The sequence below is a fragment of the Micromys minutus genome (genome assembly GCF_963924665.1).
Source record: "Micromys minutus genome assembly, chromosome: 16".
NCBI classification, from domain to species: Eukaryota; Metazoa; Chordata; class Mammalia; order Rodentia; family Muridae; genus Micromys; species Micromys minutus.
In genome coordinates, this window is record NC_137985.1 from 52,761,513 (window position 1) to 52,777,659 (window position 16,147).

Genomic DNA, 16,147 nt, shown 5'->3' on the forward strand with positions numbered 1-16,147 from the left:
GCCTCTGCTGCGGCATCTTAGCTCTTCCAAGCAGGAAGGGAGGGCAGGGCTGGGGGTTGTTTTCAGGATGAAATCATTTCGCACAGTGAAGAAGCAGCCAGGTTCTGCATGGGTCTGCTGACAGTCTTGGATGCCTGCCCAGAGCTAAGAGTCTAAAAATGCCCGAACCCATCTCGAGATTTCTAGAGACTGGCTGGAAGACAGCTCAGGAGCCAGCAACCTCCCCAGACTGATGTCCACCCCACCTTGAACCCACCCCAGAGTGAAACCCCTCCAGGGTTGGGGTCTGTGTCCTGCTGGTGGTTGGATGCCACAGACAGGTGTGGCTGGTGTTCCTGAGGCTCAGCTTACAGTACTGAGTTACCCAGCTACTCGGAGTAAGTACTAAACTAAGTTGGAAATCCGGGCTGGTTTCGGGAGGACAGGAGTTAGACATGGGAGAGGTCGTCTTGTCTGTGTAGACATAAAGGCTTATTCACAGGGGCAAAAGGATCTGAAACTTAGCCCATGACGTCTTTACCTGGAGAAAGAGCAAGAATAACATCTGGTGGGAAGCATGGCAATAGAGATGGTTCAAAGAGCCAGGGGGCTTCCTCCCATCCCCATCTTGAAGCAGTTAAAGCTGTGTGGAGGGTTTAGTTGGCACTGGCAGAGAGACCAGCATACAAGACTAGAAGTAGAAGATATCATAGCATAAGTTTTTTCTTAAGACAATGACTCATGTAGCTCAGGCTGGCCTTGAACTCACCATCATGTAGCCCTGGCTGGCCTTGAACTCACTATCATGTAGCTCAGGCTGGCCTTGAACTCACCATCATGTAGCTCAGGCTGGCCTTGAACTCTCACCATCATGTAGCCCTGGCTGGCCTTGAACTCACCGTCATGTAGCCCTGGCTGGCCTTGAACTCACTGTCATGTAGCCCTGGCTGGCCTTGAACTCACCGTCATGTAGCCCTGGCTGGCCTTGAACTCACTATATAGTCAAAGATATTCTCAAACTTCTGGACCTCATGCCCCCACCTCCTACGTGCCGAGACTGCAGGCAGATGCTACCTCACCTGATTTATGCAGTGATGGGGACGGAACTCAGCACAGCACATGAAGAATCTAACGACACATAAGTAACCAATGGGAAGGTAACTATTCACTTTGGGTGATTTGCAATGATTAAAGAGCTATTCTGCAGGGGTCAGAACAGGTGGGCCAGAGGAGAAGGCAGACCAGCATGTCTACCCATTTACCTGTCCCCTGTGTTCCCTGACATCTGAGGAGAAGACGCTTACCTGGACCAGGAAGGGGCCCTGGGGATTGTTTTCACCCCTTATTGTACAGATAGGGATGATAGAGTGATGTGCAGGATTTCCCACACGGTGCCAGAACGGGATTTAAACTCTCACCTGTCCCAGCACCCTGGGTACAGTTCTATAGTCCTCTGATTCTCTACTGCCTCCCCTCCATTACCTGTGGCATCCCCTTGTAGGCTGACAACCCTCTTCTCAGATAGACTGCCTTGGTGAGGGGGTAGTTGTATCCACCCTTTCTGGTCTCATGATAGAGCCCAGCATCCTTCCAAAGCAGGCTCCTCTCAGTTCCTCTGTCCCTAGAACCCCAAACCCTTATCTTTTGGCTTCCCCAAGCCACTGATCTTGAACCCATCAGTGACCCACCAGTAGAACCCAGGGAGTCAAATGCATGGATTAGTACAGTGCAGTCCATGAAGTGCTATTCCAGTGTAAGACTCTCGTCTTCCCAGATCCCAACACTGGATTAGATACTGAACAAACATGGTCCTTATATAACCCAGGCTGGGCCTGAATTCCCTACGTAGCCACGATTAACTTTGAACTTCTGCTCTTCCTGCCCCCACTCCCCAAGTGCTAGGGTTACAATTTTGTGCTACCATCCCTAGTTTACGTAGTGCCTGTGCTCAGATTCAGGGCTTCGTGAGCACCCTACCAACCGAGCTACATCCTTGGTGTGCCCCTCCCTCTTTTGAGACAACGTCTTTCTGTGAATCTCAGGCTGGGCTGGAACTTTTTTCCCCCCATGATTTATTTATTTATGTATATGTATATGAGTACACTGTAGCTATCTTCAGACACACCAGAAGAGGGCATCTGATCCCTTTACAGATGGTTGTGAACTACCATGTGGTTGCTGGGAATTGAACTCAGGACCTCAGGAAGAGCAGTCGGGTGCTCTGACCACTGAGCCATCTCTCCAGCCCCTGGGCTGGAGCTCTGGATAACCCTCCTGCTTTCACATCTGAGAGTGGAATTATAGGTATGAGTCACTATATTTGTCCATAGCAAATATCTTTGGAATAGCTGTAAGAAGTAGTTCATTTAAAAAAAGAGGAACTGAGAGTTGGCTCTGTGGTTAGAGCACTGGCTACCCTTGCAGAGGGCCCGGCTTCAGTTCCCAGCACCCACACAGTGGTTCACAACCGGCTGTGACTCCAGCTCCAGGAAACCTGAATAATATGTGGGACCATTTTTGTCTGTCAAAAGTATGTGGAGGTCGCCCCGACATCTGGTGCTTTATGGCTGGGACACTGATGAACGTGAAGTGTCCAGGACGACCCATGGCAAAGCACTGTTGTTCCTGGGACATCAAAAGTGGCAGCTGTCACTTCAGAAAGACAAAGGAGCTGTGAGCGTGCAGCTGGCCGCAGAGACAAGGAGGTGACAGCGTAGGATCTCCCTGCGGCCAAATGACAAAGTCCGTGCCCTCGTTTGATAACTTCAAAACATTTTATTTCAACTTTATCCTTGGGAGGCAGCATAAATAATCACAGAAGACCACACAGGTCAATGGAGAGAAGAAAGCTCCAGAAGTGTGGAGGGCGGGTGGGAGCTGACAGTCTAGCTGCAGTGGTGCAGGAGAGCTTGCTTCAGCAGCCGGGAGCAGGGACATCTGCGGTTGGACAGGAGAGGCCCCAGGGCTGGGGAACCTCACCTCCCAGCTCCCCAGGAGCGCCTCTGCAGTTGGGAAGTTTTGCAGGGTGGCGTGTAGTGTCCTGTGTATAGCAGACCCTAGCCAGTGACAGAGAGCTCACATCTCCTCTGCCCAAATGGCAGTGGCTGTCCCTGACACCAGTGCCCTTGAGCTCCCTGGTTAGGTGGGGAATGGAAAGAGGGAGGGGAGGGGGGTCAAATCAAGCGTGTAGAAGACCTGCGTAGATGCAGCATCGTGGAGCTGCGTGCAGAGGGCCGCTTCCCGCTTCCCTCCACTGGAAAGCAGGGCCGATGCGCGAGTCGGTGAGATCTATGTGTCAAAAAACTGGGTAAACGTTCAAGTTCTGTGTGTGGGTGGTGGTGGCTGTGGTCATCCTGTGCGTGTAAGGCTGAAAGTGGCTGAGATAGCGGGGGGGGGGGGGTGGTGGAAGTGGGAAGGGACTGGGGAGTGGAGGGAGACAGGTAGAGCATCCCTGGAAGCCATCTTGCTCTGCCTGCCCTAGGGCCAAGCTCTTACCCTTTCTCTGCCTCGGCTTCCAGGAAGAGGCCTCTCATCAGATGGAGCCCCGCACCCCTCGCAGGGAGTGAGAGCAAGGAGTGCGGGCCAGGGGGTCCAGGGGCACTGAGTGTGAGGACCTCAACCTGGCAGTATAGCATGTTGGCACTACTGGTGTTGGGCAGACTGTGCGTGGCTTCCAGGTCTCTTTCCGCGGAAGCCCACAAAGAGATTGGGATCTCAGTGCAGTGGGAAGGGCTCTGGCCGTGGGGTCTGCATACCAAGGGTACTTGGTCTGCTGCTGACCCTCTGGGTGACTGTAAGTTGCTTCCTGATGGGAGCCCTCAGTTCTGCCTCAGTGACAAGTGGGGACACTAATCCCTACCCTGCCTGCTTCATAAATGAAATGGAAAAGGGTTGGAAAAGAGCTTCGAAGAGAACCACGGGGTAGGCAAAGGGGCATTATGGCCTTGGAGAGCGTCCTCTTCATTCCCTGAAGACAAGGGGGTGGGAGAGAGTCCAGAAAGAAAAGGGCTGGCTGCCAGGTGCTCACCACTGGGGGACAAAAATTGAGCTCGCAGGGCAGCCGGGGGCATAATGAGGCAGGAGGTGGGCAGAGCGCTCTACCCTCAGTCCAGCCCCCACAGTGCTTCAGAGTAATGCAGGGGTCTGAGCGACTGGTTCCTGTGTAGACAGGTCCTGGCAGCCCCTCTGCAGGGGGACAAATTCAAGTTCTAAATCAGGTTGTAACCCCACTCTTCCTGTTCCTCCGAGGACACTAGCAGGGAGCCAAGGCGTGGAGCCTGGCTCTTGGGGCTGCAAGGAAAAGGGCAGCCAATCAGGGGTGGGCTTTTCAGGAGAGGCTGGGGAACTGGTGTTTGCGTGAAGTCAGGAGGTCAAAGGTCAGCTTCCAGTTCTCGAGGTGGTAGGTAGGGTCTACCAGCTGGTCCCCAGCTTCAGTCCGGGCCCTACAGATTAGAGGCAGTTTAGGGACTAGTAGAAACCACGGAGAGATCGGCTTGGAAAACAGCCCGAGGCGGGGCTAACGCAGCCTGGGGCGGGGCTAACGCAGCCCGAGGCGGGGCTAACGCAGCCCGGGGCGGGGCTAGCAGTTCTTGGGGTTGTTGCGCAGGTTTTTCAGTTCCAGCTGGAGCTGCCGGAGCCGGATGTCCTTCTGCGCCAGCTCCTCCTTCAGCCTCCGAATCTCATCTTGCTGCCTGAAGAACATCCTGAGGAGCTGGGGTACAACAAAGGGTGCAGGGAGAGAGTAGGTTAGGAGGACTCTGGAGGACCCTGGTTCTCAGATACCCACCCTACCCAGACCCGCCATGCCTGCTCACCTTCCTCGGTCCTACCACCCTGGGACAGCCAGCCCGGGATTACCTGCAGTTATTTCCAGGGCCTCTACTTACCCCTGACGGGAGAACAGTGAAGCATGCAGGCCTGTCTGATGGAGGCCGGTTTTCAGGATCTTAAGTTGGCCCTTTATGGGTCTGAACTATGAAGCCTTTGTTTGTTTGAGATGGGCACTCACTCTAGCTCCTTCCAGTCTGAGTAGCTGAGCATGACCTTGAACTCAGGATCTTCCTGTCAAGTGTGTGTTGTCCTCACTGTTTTAGAGGATCATATCCAGAGCCAGTCCCTCTTCTCTTCTGGAGGAAATTGAGTTTTTGCACCCCAACTCCTACTTCCCTCACTGATGGACTAAGACACTATAGTGTAAGTGACAGACTGTGACACGGTAGTGTGAGTGACACTGTGACACGGTAGTGTGAGTCAGGTGACCTCCTTCCTCTCCACCTTTTTAGCCATGGCAAATTCCCCAGCGATGGAAAGCAAGCTGGGACATCCACAGTCACCGTGTTGTGAGATCTGACATAGTTACATTGATTATGTATGTGCCTTTATGATTTATTTAAATATAGTGTACTCCAATGAGGACAGCATGGCCACATCTATAGAACACATAAGTAGAGAGTAGTCATGCTAAAGGTGATGGCTAAACAACCAGGTATAGGTGATGTAACCATGGAGACTGGTTATGCAGCCTCCAACCAATGCACCTGTCAAAAGTCCCAGGCCTGGGGTTGGGATGCAGCTCACCTGGTAGAGTACTTGCCTAGCTTGTGTTGGGTTTGAGAAGTTCAAGATCACCCTTGGTTAAATACCGAGCTTGAGGCCAGAGAGGGCTATAGGAAAGGCTGTCACAAAAGTAGACAACGCACACAGGCATACACACACATACATATATATACACATACACACACATGCACACATATACTCACACATACATATGCACACACACATATACACACATACAGACATACACACGATATATATATGCACACATACATATACACACATGTATACACACATACGCACATATGTCACAGAGAATGAGTGTTCTACCTCATGGTACCTATGTCAGAAGCAGATTAGGGCTAGTGGTGTAGCACTTGCTCAGCGTGTGTGAGGCCCTGGGTTCAATCCCTGCGTAGCCAGAATACAAACAGGCTGAAGAAAACAATGTAAAATGGGGACTTGGCTTTCAGACTGACATTGTTTGTCTGGTTTCACCCCTAAGATTCTGAGCTGCTTCTCAGTCTTTTAGTTAAGATCAAGCAAAAACCAAACCAAAAGGACGGCGGGTGGAATGGGAGTTCAGGCGTGATTAACATGGGAGAGGCTGCCTCAGGGCACTCCAACCGGGGAGGCAGCAGCCAGGGAAGTGGCCGGGCCCTGCCCCCGTCAAAGTCCTCAAAGGGACTGGGTCCAGTGCACAGGCCTGTAATCCAGTGCTGGCTGAGGCAGGAGGATGGAGAGTTTGAGGCTAGCCTGGGCTGCACAGGGAGATCCAGTTCAACTCCTCACTCTGAAGTATGAATACATACATTTAATGTTTCAAGAGAAAGTCAACGGTTTAAGGAATGCATCATTTTTATGATTCCCTCCCTTCACTGACTTTTTCTGTTTTAAAATCAATTAATTGATTTATACTATCATTTATGTGTGTAGGGGTGCTGAGACAGGGGCCCCTTATATATAGCCCAGGCTAGCCTGGGATTTGATCTATTCCTGCTTAGACCTCTCGAGTGCTAGGATTACAGACTTGTAGCCCAGGCTGGCTTGGAATTGGTGGCTGTTCTGCTGCCTCTGCCTCCCAGCTGCTGCGATTACAAGCTTGCAGCATTGTGACCACTTCGCAGCATGGCTCTTTGAGGTGTAATTCAGACCATCGAGCCCCACATTTTAACTGCGTAATTCAGTACAGTTACTGAGTTGTCCACCAACTTCTCTCTCCCCTTCTCTCTTGTCCCCCTCCCATTTTTAAGATAGCCTATTCTTTACCCTAGTCTGGCCTGGAACTCACTCTGTAGCCCAGGCTAGCTCAAACTCATGGCAGTCCTCCTGCCTCCTGAGTGCTGATATTTCAGGCATGCACCATCGTGCCCTGCTTCTGAGCTGTCTCCTTACCCTTAGATTGCTGTTTCCCTTTTCTGCCCCTCTGGCTCACTCGTTGCTTCCAAGCTTTTGGAATGACTACAACTCTGGGTCTGAGTTATTTCTTCCCAAGGTGGGAGAGGCTTAGCTGCAGGAGGTGCGCTGTCTCACCTGCACAGAGAACCTACGGATGCTCCCCCAGGTAGCTGGCCTAGCTGGCCAGCACTCCACCTAATCCCCTTGGGCTTTCCTCTTTGCCCTCAGGTCTGTGACAGAGTTCCAGCCCTCGCTGTTTCTTACTCAAGCTCAGCAACCCAGTCTACCTTCAAAAGGCAGGGCATTTTTAAAAAAAAAATTTTAAGACTTATTATTTTATGTATGTGAGTACATTGTAGCTGTCTTCAGACACACCAGAAGAGGGTGTCGGATCTCATTACAGATGGTTGTGAACTCAGGACCTCTGGAAGAGCAGCCAGTGCTCTTAACCACTAAGCCATCTCTCCAGCCCCGTTAATGGTTTAAAAACTGAAAATGTTAACTATTAAAAAAATGGGAAAAGGGGTCCCAAGAGCTCCCTAGTCTCTGCTGTAAGCTTTGCTCCAGTTCCAAGTCTTCAACCACTGCCCTCCGCCTGGGTTGTTTTGAGAAGAATCCTGTTTATCACAGCTTTTATTTATTCTAGAAATCTGAACATCTTTCTGCAGTGGGAAACGGCCCCACCCCCTTTCTGTCCTATCCCAGGTCTCTAGCTCTATGGACTACAGGCCCAGTGTATGTGGTTCTGGGTAAAGAACCCAGGCCATGTTAGACAAGCGCTTTACTAGCTGAGCCACATCCCCAGTCTATAAACACATCTCCTGCCTGTGATCGAGCTGCCTGGCCAGTTCTGTTTAAGGCTGATCCCTGAGGTCAAACGCAGTGATTTTTCACTAATGATGGTGACAGTCTATGTTTGCGGACCAACAGCCTAGTCTAAGGTGGTACTTGTCATCCTCCCCGCTGAACTCAATGGAACCTAACAGCTTGGGTCAAGCAAGCAGGGCATGGCCGCATTGATGATGTATCGTCCCGGACCACCTCACGGAACTACAATGGCTTCCATCTTGGACTCCTCTCTTGCTCTGTGGGAAGCTGGCTGACGTGGTGAAAGCTAACACTTAGCGAAGTCCATAAAGCTAGGACAGTGAGGACTGAGGTCCTCTGTATGAGCAGCTACTATCCAGGCAGGTCCTCCCTTAGCTAGGACCCGGGCTGTGGCCACAACCCCGGTTGAAATAACTGCAGCTTATAAGTGACGTAAACTGAGGGCACCCAGAGATGCCGCAAGCTGACTAGCCTTTGTGAGGTGTTGTGCTTTGCGTATGGAGGGCCCCTCAGAGGCTCATGTGTTTGAACACGTGGTTTCCAACTGGGAGTGCTATCCGGGAAGGTTGCGGGGCCTGTAGGAGGTGATGCCTCCCTAGATGAAGCAGGTCACTGTCACTAGGACGTGAGATTATAAGTCTTATAGCCCTGTCCCATTTCCTGTCACTCTATTCTTCCTGATTGTGGAGGTGGGGCAACCAGATAGATGCCTCTTCCTAGTGCTGCTGTGATTTCCCCGCTGTGGTGGACTGTATCCCCTCCAACTGTAGGCTCCCCCAAACCCTCTCTGCTTGCTCCTTCGGGTATTTTAATCATGAAGTTAATATGCTCTGGGTGATGTGTTACACAGCAGTAGAGGCTGACACAGCCAGCCTCTCTGGGCGCTTAGTATGAGCCATGAAGACTACTGGGAACTGTGCGCCATCTCGCTAGTGCCACAACAGATGGACAAGTCAGGAAGCTCAATCCCAGCCAGGAAATGGCAGAGCTAGAATTCATACACAGATGGGCTTGTACAACCAATCAGTTTTCCAGCCGCACCAGGCCCGTGGCCGGACGCACAGCGGGCGCCCTGTGATGCCAGCTAAGCTGGGCTGTGTTGGCATGTGGGCCTGTGGGTTGAGTGCTAACTTCAGAGGGCATGAACAGCTCTAGCTGTCTTACTTCTGGGTGGTGCAGAGAGCCTTCTGTAAACAGGACATGTGACAGAGCAGCAAGGCAGGCTGTGAGGAGGCCAGGCCGTATCCTCTCGGTGACTTACAATGCCCACAGCACTCTGCAGTGAATTCAGAAGGATGATGTCCAACCCCCTGTGTCAGTGAGTTTGAGGTTTGGAGCAGGGCAGATCTCTGGCTTTCCAGCCTCCACGTTCACTGAGGTCAGACGCAAAGGGAGCCAACTACGTGTTACTCACAGAAAGTGTCCCTGACAGAAAAAAAAAGTCCCAGCATAGAGCTGGCTTCCAAGCCTGAACCTCACAGTGGCCACATAAAGGGCTGGCTCTTCTTGAGTTGGGGGTGCGGGGAGGGACCCTGCAGCCTTACCTCGTTCTCTGTCCTGGGAGGGACGTTTTCTAATAAATCTATGCCGTTGACGACCACACTCTTCTTTTCTCTGATGGGGACCTTAAACACCACTTTTGAAGACTTCTTATAACCTTCCTTCAGAGACATCAGCACGGGATCTGAGGAGGTAACGGAGACAGTGTCGTCCAACAGGCTGGACCGGAGAGCGAGGAGTATCACTGCGCAGAGCTCACCGACTGTGTGGGAGGGAGGGCACATCCGGACGGGGGTGGGGCTGGGGGCGGGGTCATGCAGAGAAGCTGGCTGAGCTAGAGGGTGGCGAAGCCTGCAGCCTCTTGGGCTCTTTTGTGGCGCCCGCCTTTAGAGATACCTCGGTTGATGCCTCCGAGCCATTCATCAGGGGTCAGCGCCGGCTCTGTGCCTGGTGTCATGGGGTAAATGTCCTCCTGGTAGGAGTCTGACTGCATGAGGAGGAGAAACAGGAAGGGTATCTGGGGACTGCTGGGAAAGCCTTGGCCATCCAGGTAGGCACACTCCAGCCATCCCACTTCTAAGTCATTGTCCTCCCCGGACCTCCTGCAGAGAACTGCCCCCTTTCATCCAAACCAGCCATCCTCTGCCATCTACCTCAGGTGGAGCTTTATGTTCTAGTGCCTGACACCTCCTTTATCTGGGTTCCTCTGGGCTTCTGGTTAGTAGGATTCAACATGAGGCCCTTTACAGCCCGACCTGGGCCCACTCACCCTCCGGGGCACGATCATGGAGATGGGTTCAATCAGGCCCTTGAGTGTCACCAGCTTGTAGAAACGGAAGACCTCGCACGCAGACACGTCCAGCCCATGCTTGGGCATGACCCCTGTGGAGAGACGGCTTTTTGGAGAATCTCTCTGTTCCTGCTCACGGTCTGATGTTCTCAGGCTGGATGAAGTTTGGGTGTAAGGACCCATTCAAACGACCAAGGGTGGCCATGGTGTCTTGAGCCAGCCTCTGACTGAAGACAGTCACTTTTGCCAGGGGAGGGGGCAGGCAAGGTTAAGGGCATGTATCCCATACTGGCCTCAAACTCAGGATACAAAGTTACACAAGGCTTCAGGGTCTAGCACCTTCTGGGATGAACTGTCTTCCCCTAGCCATTTTGTATCAGTCTGCAGAGAACAGAAAGGGGGTGCACTGGCTGGTTTTGTGTTAACTTGACACAAGCTGGAGTCATCACAGAGAAAGGAGTCTCAGTTGAGTAAAGGCCTCCATGAAATCCAGCTGTAAGGCATTTTCTCAACTAGTGATCAAGGGGGGAGGGCCCAAACCATTGTGGGTGGTCCCATCCCTGGGCTGGTAGACCTGGGTTCTATAAGAAAGCAGGATGAGCAAACCAGGGGAAGCAAGCCAGTAAGTAACATCCCTCCATGGCCTCTGCATCAGCTCCTGCTTCCTGACCTGCTTGAGTTCCAGTCCTGACTTCCTTTGGTGATGAACAGCAACGTGGAAGTGTAAGCTGAATAAACCCTTTGCTCCCCAACTTGCTTCTTGGTGATGATGTTTTGTGCAGGGATAGAAACCCTGACTGAGACGGGGGTAAAGCCATTCCCCACTCCAGAGGTTTCAACGCAGCTCATTGTTGACTGGAACCTGCAGTGCGTGTGTGTTGTCTACGCCTCACCAGCCAAACTGCCCGGAGCAGCTTTGTCTCCTGAACAGAAAAGCTGCTCCAAGGCAGGGTGGCATGGTGCTAAGATCTCAGCCTGGGCTTCCACAAGCGGGATTCGAACTGGGACTCAGCTCCTTTTCCACACAGGAGTTCTTGGATGAGTCACGAACTCTGAACTTTTGGTCTGTTGGGCAGAAATGGCCCCGTGTGAGGTCATGGGAGGGTGATGCACACGGATGACTGGCACCTGCCTGGCCGTGTGCCCAGCACAGGCAGAACATGTGTCTTCCCTGGAGTGTGAGTGTGACAGAGGGGGATGGATAGAAGCGGCTCTTCCAAAGAGAATTCTAGAATACTCTCTCTTCCACCTATCTCTCCTCCCTCTCGATTCCTCTTCCTCTTTATCAAGACAGGGTCTCACTAAATAGCCCCTGGACTGCCTTCAGACTCACAGTCTTCTGTTCCCCTCTCTGGGTGCTGGGATCCAAGGAAAACAGTGAGGGTTCTGCCTGCCCTGCTGGGCCTGGCAAGCGTTGCAGCCGGGCTATAGTCCTGGCTTTATAGCCACCGAGCCACCTCCTACCACTGTGGAGAGGATCTCTCCATCTACAGCTGAGGGAGAGGACGGAGCCTGTACCCTGCGGGCTGCTGCTGAGCGGAGATGGCCAAGCTGGTGCCATGAATGTGTGTGGAGGAGCTGACCCGCCCAAGGCAGTATGCCTGGGTCCCATTCTCATCTGCCCACTGGCTGTGGCTTTGGAGTCGGACTACTGTGTATGGGCATCCTGCGTATTCGCGAGCCAATGCCATCTGCTGTTCTGCACAAAGCAGCCCTGCAGCCTCCGGGTTCTTACCTAGGCCTTTCTGTGGGGCTGGGGAGCGGAACTCCATGAGGTAGCTCAGGTATGGCTTCTCCGTGCTGATCTCATAGTACCGGATGTTTCCATCCCCCTGAAAGTAAGCAGAGAAGCATGGGAATGGAGGACAGGGTCCAGCAGCCCTAGGCCCAGGGTGCTGTAGAAAAGCTGCCCTTGTGCCTCAGACATGGTCAGGAAATGGAGGCCTTTAGGCCTTGGTAGCTCTACTAGGGGCAGGGGTGAATATGGGATGGTATTTATGTGATATGTGCTGTATTTATGTGATATGTGCTCACAGTGGGTGTCTGCATGGTACATGGAATTTATGTCATGTGTGTGCAGTGTGTGTGTGTATGTATGTGGCATGTGTGCAGTATAGCACGTTTGTATAGTATATATGCTGTGATGTATATGATGTAATGTGTGGTATGTGTGTGATATTGTATGTATAGATGGTATGGTATATGTAGGTATGGTGCACAGTTTGTGTGCACTGTAGTATATATTACAGTCTGTATAATGTGTATGTATGCAATGTGGTTTGTATGTATAGTCTGTGTGACATGGATGTAGTGGCTTATATGGGTGGTATCATGTGTGGTATGTATGTATGTGTAGTGTACTATGTATGTATGGTCTCTGAAGTGTGTACTATGGTGCAGTCAGTATGTACACTATGTCTGTGGTATGTACATTATATGTTCCATGTGGTGTTTGGTGTGATGTGTGGTGTGTTTGTCATGTCGATACGGCCTTTCTGACGAGGCCATATTCGAAGATCTCCTGACAGGTGTTTCGTCTTCTGCCACTGGTCACTGACTACAGGCCAAGCTTGGCTCTTTATTCCTCCCCTCCGGCTGGTCCTGTAAGGAGCGCTCAGTCACCGACATCGGCACGAACGAGGTGTGGTTGGAAGTGGTGAGAGCCAAGAGCTGGGCTGGCTCGTGGGAAGCCACAGAGATTAGGTTGGTTTTCTTAGGATCAGGCAAGAGTGGTGTTCTAGAGGGGAGGGGTCTCCCACTGACAGCCCCTCCCTCACCCCACTACCTTTCCAGCCAGGTAGAGCATGTGGGTGTCAGCATCATAGAATGGGAACAGGAGGCCCGAGAGTCCATCGATTTCTTCCTCGATCATTGGCATGGACAGATCCTCCTGTAGGGAGGGGGGTGCCGTGGATCAGGCTGCGTCTAGGAGGAAATCCCAGCACAGCCACCAGAGCCACAGCCCCCTCCAGCGGAGGGACCAACACACTCAGAGACCCAGGAGCTCAGATTCAGGCTCCCCCCCACCCCACCCCCCCCCCCCCCCCGCCGCGCCCTCCTTCTGACATCCCGGGTTCTGACCTGGTCCCAGAGGGCAATCTGTCTCGTGTTCCACCTGGAGACCCCTGTCGTGAGGAGCCGCTTCATGTTGCCCAGGAAGACTACCCGGTTCACTCTGTGGTTTTTGCAGTTTGCCTCCTGGAGGGGACAGAGACCATAGGTGAGTCAGGAAGCAGCCTGCAGACACATCCACCTGGGACAACTGGATCCCCCTATGCAGGATGGGGTGGGGGGAGGGACGAGTTTCTGTTGTTTAAGGCTACTTAGTTTGAGGTCATTTGTTATGGTAGCTGCAGGATACTAACACAGTTGTACTCCTGCCCAGAGCCCTGGGATTCAGGAGCCAAGGGCCTTGCATTGTCCAAAGCACAGGAAACAGGGAAGGGCCAGGTTGTCCTTCACTATTTTCCCCAGGGGCCTGTATTGAATACTGTCACAGTGACACCTCTTCTAACCCACAAAACTTGACCTGAAAATACCCCAACCCCTCAATCCTGCCTCAATCTTCAAGAGCTGAGATTCCAGGAATGCTCCACCTCCTATGGTTTTAGATGGTTCTGGGGATCAAACTCCTTATCAACTGCTTCCTCTTAAGTAGTCCTCGGTCCTCTGTCCTACCCATCCGTATTTCCCATCCTCCAGAACCACGTATGGTTGCCATGTAGTAAGAACTCAGGAAATTATCATGGGTTATTCCCAAGTAGCTCAATCCCTTCCATCTGAGTCTCAGGGAGTAACCTCCCACCACCCTCCCCACATGGAGTCATCTGTGGACCTGGGATCACATGCCTTTTACCACAGGCACATCCTGTGCAGTGAGTCCAAGGTCCCCTCCCTTGGACCCATGATGAGACTTGGCTAACCCCAGGGACTCGGGGACTGAAGGTCCATCACAATAGGCAGAAGAATCCCTTTTAGAGGAGATGTTACCATGGCAGAAAAGAGTCCTCTGGTCCTCTGGTCCCTTCCTGCCCATAACAAATCAGAGCTCCTACAGGCCGAGAATGGTCCTGAGCCGACAGGCTGGTCCAAAGGCGTGGGTGAGATGCAGGAGCAGGGCCCCAGCACTTCCTCCCCCTCAACAAAATGTGTGCTCCACCTGCAGGACACGGCCGGAGCGGGGCTCTATCACACGAAGCCTCTTGTCCTTGCACGTGGTGGTGAGCAGGCTGCCGTCCGTGTTGAAGGACATGCAGAGGATCACGTCCGTGTGACAGTCAATCATTTTCACTGGCTCTCCGATGTCCAGGTTCCAGATGAGGACCTGTGAAGGCAGATGCGCGGGAGGTAAAGTCATCGGCTGCTGTGGTCCTGGGTGCCTCTCCTCCGCTCACAGCAGCAGCCCTGGGAGGAGCTGTGTGCACAAGGCCTGGGCTGTGCGGGGCTACAGCCTCATTGTCAAGGCTTCTGAATGAAAGGCAGATGCTTCACATCGGCCATCACCTAGAAGACAATGGTCTGGAAGTATCTGTGAGGGAATGTCTAGACTGGGTAAACTGAGGCAGGAAGACCCACCCTAAATGTGAGCGGCACTTCTCCATGGATGGCTAAGCACCAACAGTCATCTCTGCCTCCTGACCTTGAAGCAGTAGGACCCGCTGCCTCATGAGTCCGCTATCTCTGCCCTCCAACTGTGAGCCAAGACGACCCTTCCTTATGCTGCTTCTTGTTGAGTATTTGGTCACAACAGCCAGAAAAGTAACCAACACACATCTACTGAGAGTCTCTGACAGGTCCGTCTTGACTCGGTTTCTTCAGGACATGAGGAGAGACACCCCATGGACTGGTCCATGGCTGGCATGATTTGGGGTTGCAATTTTCCCTGCAGCCCTGTAGCTCAGGTTGCTCATTTTTCCTACTAGGAAGGCATGATCATCTCTTGGTTAGTAAGTTACCAGACAAAGGTTACAGGCATGGTGGTCTTCTAGTCCACTAAACTCCAGAGAGGACAGGAAAGATGCCTTAGCCCCCCAAGACCTCCAGGGAACATTTGTGCATAGGTGATGGTCAGTATTACGTAGCAAATGAATGAATGAATGACCAAATGGGCCCTGTCAGTCAACACGTTAGACTATCCCCTGCTCTCCCCTCCCCCATCGTCTCCCAGAAAGCCAGCTTCAGCCAGGCTGCCCACACCTGGGTCCCCGCACCTTGTAGTCATAACCTGCACTGAACAGAATGTTGTTGGTCGTGGGGTGCCACTCAACCAGGCCCACACGGCGACTGTGTCCGTGGAGTTCCAGGAGAGCCTCGGTCATGTTCCGCTTCAGCCCGCCGTCAGGGATCTCCCAGATCCGCACCTGCAGAGGGAGGAGTCATGCTTTTAGTTGGACAGATGGGATAGGGTGTATCGTAGACCTGGGGGAGGAGCTAGTGCTAGACAGGGCAGAAACCATAGACCTGGGGGAGGAGCTAGTGCTGCTAGACAGGGCAGAAACCTTAGACCTGGGGGAGGAGCTAGTGCTAGACAGGGCAGAACCCTTAGACCTGGGGGAGGAGCTAGTGCTAGACAGGGCAGAAACTTTAGACCTGGGGGAGGAGCTAGTGCTAGACAGGGCAGAAACCTTAGACCTGGGGGAGGAGCTAGTGCTAGACAGGGCAGAAACTTTAGACCTGGGGGAGGAGCATCCCTCTTTTGGGCACAGGTGTTCTCTGCCAAATAACCCCAGACAATGAACTTTGTTTTCAGTTTTTGTTGTTGTTGTTTTTTTCCAAATAGGATCTAATGTATCTCAAGATGACCGGACACTTCTCTTTCCTCCATCTCTGGAGTGTTTAGATGGTAGAAATGTGCCACCATGACTTGTTTTTAGCACACCCGCTTTATTGGATACTAGGAACTGAACTTAGCGTTTCATGCATGCCGGATGAGTACTCTGCCAACTGGACCTCTCCCTATCCCCCAGCAAGCTATCATCCTGCCAGGCTCAGACAGCCACAGCAGCGTTTAGCAAGCTCCTAGTTAAATCGGCCTTCGTTCCCCCGGCAACCCGCTAAGGAAATCTGCTTCTCCTCCTGCTCCAGCTCCTCTGTCCTTCA

The 16,147-nt window shown here is 52.5% G+C and overlaps 1 protein-coding gene across 3 annotated transcripts in view; it reads right to left on the reverse strand.

The window, feature by feature from the left end:
- Positions 1 to 2,777: 2,777 nt before the first annotated feature.
- CORO2B (coronin 2B) overlaps positions 2,778 to 16,147 on the reverse strand; it is a 104,354-nt gene continuing 90,984 nt past the window's right edge. For 2 of the 3 annotated variants that reach the window (XM_080929670.1, XM_080929671.1), the window contains 9 exons: positions 15,259 to 15,408; positions 14,208 to 14,372; positions 13,130 to 13,246; positions 12,834 to 12,938; positions 11,784 to 11,880; positions 10,028 to 10,140; positions 9,655 to 9,745; positions 9,303 to 9,442; positions 2,778 to 4,690 (listed from right to left, as the gene is read on the reverse strand). In XM_080929670.1, coding sequence (XP_080785796.1) covers positions 4,559 to 4,690; positions 9,303 to 9,442; positions 9,655 to 9,745; positions 10,028 to 10,140; positions 11,784 to 11,880; positions 12,834 to 12,938; positions 13,130 to 13,246; positions 14,208 to 14,372; positions 15,259 to 15,408 — 1,110 coding nt within the window. In that variant the 3' untranslated portion in view covers positions 2,778 to 4,558. Of the gene's footprint in view, positions 4,691 to 4,865; positions 5,041 to 9,302; positions 9,443 to 9,654; positions 9,746 to 10,027; positions 10,141 to 11,783; positions 11,881 to 12,833; positions 12,939 to 13,129; positions 13,247 to 14,207; positions 14,373 to 15,258; positions 15,409 to 16,147 lie in introns of all 3 variants that reach the window. The other variant, XR_013975351.1, reaches the window with a different exon arrangement.